This window comes from Poecilia latipinna, unplaced genomic scaffold, assembly GCF_001443285.1.
Source record: "Poecilia latipinna isolate Pla-1442-1.1 unplaced genomic scaffold, P_latipinna-1.0 Scaffold1854, whole genome shotgun sequence".
In the NCBI taxonomy this organism is placed as follows: domain Eukaryota; kingdom Metazoa; phylum Chordata; class Actinopteri; order Cyprinodontiformes; family Poeciliidae; genus Poecilia; species Poecilia latipinna.
In genome coordinates, this window is record NW_015114470.1 from 112,438 (window position 1) to 115,830 (window position 3,393).

The window sequence follows — 3,393 nt, forward strand, 5'->3', positions numbered from 1 at the left end:
CAGTTTATTTGATCCAGGTGTGTTTGAGCAGAGACCCGTCTAAAAGTTACAGGATGGTGACCCTCGAGGACTGGAGTTGGTGACCCCTGGTTTAGAAGATGTGGGAGCTGCTCGGTTCCAATATGTAATTCAAACAGTAAGGTTCACATAGACCAGACTGGATTTCCTGCTTTCCATTAGATTAATCTGTGCAGAGAGCTGCTGATGTGGAGGAGACTGGCCTTTACTTAGACTTGCTCGATATGACCAAAAGTCCCAGTTTATGATGTAATATTACATGATATGGGTTTCACCTTACAGTTACTGAGCTTCTTATCAATAAATGATTTTGAGAAAAGGGCTGCCCAACACCTTTTTTTAAACAATGAAAGCCTAATTTTGCTGCCTTGGGTGAAGAATATATAACTGTCATAAACATCTCGATGAGCAATGAAACACCTAAAGGATAGATTGTGTCTGGGCTCCACTTCTGGATCCAGCTCTGTCCGTCAGTGGGAGGCGTGAGTATTGGTTCTGAGGGCAGAGCTCTGTGAAAACACCTGGACCTGTTCCAGCAGAAGGAATCCTGTCCTGGAGGGGAAAGAAGGAAGCTTGTTATTGGTAAAAGTGAAGCTGAAGTGAGTCAGACCTTGGCTGCTGCTGTTGAAGCCATAGTCGGGCGGTAAAGGTGCAGCGCTGAGGCTCTCCAGGTGCTGCTGCAGGGTCTCCAGATCCTGACCCAAACCCGGTCTGTCAGATGTGAAAAGGCGGTTCTGTTCAACCACTTCACTGATTCGCTCCAGCAGCTGAGTCACTCTGGAACCAGATGGATATGAAACACGGTCAGGTCCTGGTTCCAATCAAACGTGGCAGTTTACATCCCCATCATGATATTCTTCACTTCTCCTGTGTCCTGTTAATGTAATTACTTTGACCAGTCCCTCCAGGATTTCACAATTGTTTTTATGATTATTTGCAATCAAAATCACTCATCTGGCAGAGCTATTCAAGAAATATTTGCAAAGAATTTTGCAGTAATTTTTCCCCGCTCATGGAGAACAATGGGATTCTGATGTACTTATGTTTAAGGGTAAATATGACTTTTTGTTACTTGCCATATTGATCACGGATTAGAACTTGACATCAAGTTAGGATTGAGGCAACAGTACAGTGGAATTAAGAAAAACAGCCACCAGCAGGTGAGTGTCATCAGTCACTTAAACATGATGACTTTTTCAAGTCATCAAGGTCATGATGTTTCACAAAAAAAATCATGACCTTTTTTGTGGAAAATCTGCAACAAAGGCACATTAGTGTGAAAAAATGCAGGAGACTGTTAATTTAGCAAGAATTTCCACAACTGCGAAAAAAAAATGCTTTGAGTCAAAAACAAAAACATGAATGAAGTAAAAATGTGCAAACTAAGAACGTAAAGTGTTACATGTCTTCACTGAAAAGAAGAGCAACCTACTAAGGCATTTACATTTACGTCTGAACATCAGCAGACATCACAGAACCCAACTTTAACATTTCATCGTTTTCTGATGTTCAACCATTCGTGCAGCACATGGGCGCTCCAGGAACCCTGGGCTTTATATTAACCTGATAATGAGTCAGCTGCCTGACTCAACTAGAAGGTCACTGCTGTTTGTACTGGATGGAAAATATCCAGTACAAACAGCATTGGATGTTTTCTCACTGGCTTTCATGTCCAGTGTTTTATCTAGGGCTGGAACTAAGGAGTATTTTAGTATTTGATTATTCTATCAATCATTCTGATGATTAAAGGATAAAAAAATTGGCACATTCTGCAGATTTTTCAATTAAGCATTTAAGCCTATTTTAGACAATATTAGCAATGCACTAAAACACAAATAAAGAATTCAATTCCTTTTTAAATCAGAAAATTTATATTTTATTTCCTAAGATGCAATTCATTTAGTGAAGCTTGATAATTTGGAGCAAAGGCTGCATTTGCAACTAAAAACACTTGTAACATCAACATGTGAAGAGCTCCAAGCCTTTCTGCAGCACTGAATTATTAGGTGATTACTTTGGGACTAACTGATTAATTATTGGATAGCAAAAGGTACTTAATAGCAGATTTATTTATCCTTTTTTTTATTTTTCCTTACAGAATTTGAACCAAGTAAAGCTAAAACTGCCGCTTGAGTTCTGGGTAGAACACACAAAGAAGGTTTTTCATTTTAAATGTTTATGTTGGCTTCATTACTGCTTTGACTGTGTTGCTCTTTCAGCAAATGACCTGTTTATGTGTGTGACACCAATTAATGATCAATTACTAAATTAGTTGATGATCAATTCAATAATCAATTAATCACAATTTACCTGATTAATCGCTTCAATCCTAGTTTCGTCACACAGCCACCTGTGTGACGAAACCAAGCAGCAAATCGACAACATTTTCTATCCAGATTTAAATCCTATTAGAATTTCACCTTTTCAAGGGCAATTCATTTAACGAGAACTTGGATTATATCATGGTGGTATTTAACAGCTGATCAGTTCACTTTTGGTCTAAGCTTTTTTGATAGTGGTACTTAATGCTAAAAAAACAATCAAACACAAAGTGACACAAGAATGTTTAAGAGTAAATCCTGTTCTCCGTTCTACTCACGTAGAATTCTTGTATTGCAGGAATCCAAACTCATCCCTCTGTCCATCTGGGCACAGCGACTGCATGATGGGAATGATGCCGGCTGAGGTGAGCGGCGCTGCACTGTAAAAAGCTTGGTGGAAGAAAGAAGCAGAAAAAAGATGGAGGAATAAAAAGCAGGAAAAGCCAGAGATAAAGGAAGAAGTAGTAAGAGTGGTAGACAAGGAAGAGGTGATCAGAGTTAGAAAAAGATCAGGTAAAACTGGTCATATCGTGAAATGATGGATTAGACAGTAATGAAAAAACACAAAGTTTCTGTGGTTGTGTTAGAAAGAAGGAAGTGGTGAGAGAGGCTCCTGCATGTCAGCGCTGCATTTAGACACCATTTCTTATTCAACATAAACTGCCTCCATTTCTCAGAAACATTGGATGAAGAAGTTCCCAGCAGGTCAAAGCCCTTGAAATTTCACTTCTTGCCAATAGGTACCATGTTTCCATGGCAACCGTGATGGTTTCTGGTGAACAAGCATCCTTTTTATCTGACCACAAAAACACTTTTATTGTTCCCCAGGTCACTCTTCCGTCTCATCTACATGAACTACCCAGAACTTTGATAGAAATGGGAACTCTGCTGCTGCACATAGAGCGACGCAGAGGCAGCTTTGGATGGAAGAATGCAAAAAGCAGAAGTGAAGACCATCTGTATCCCTGGATGTTGCGCAGATCTGCTCATTAGTTCAGATGTGGGTGCATGAATAGACATTTGTGTGTGCACACACACACACACACACACACAC

General features: G+C 39.8%; 1 protein-coding gene across 1 annotated transcript in view; it reads right to left on the reverse strand.

Moving 5' to 3' along the window:
- Positions 1-3,393, reverse strand: part of LOC106934751 (ATP-binding cassette sub-family A member 2-like) — a 122,614-nt gene that overhangs the window by 109,250 nt on the left and 9,971 nt on the right. The window contains exons 3-4 of the mRNA XM_015014850.1: positions 2,618-2,729; positions 629-795 (exon numbers count right to left, since the gene is read on the reverse strand). Of these exons, the coding sequence (XP_014870336.1) occupies positions 629-795; positions 2,618-2,682 (232 nt within the window). The 5' untranslated portion in view covers positions 2,683-2,729. The remainder of the gene's footprint in view (positions 1-628; positions 796-2,617; positions 2,730-3,393) is intronic.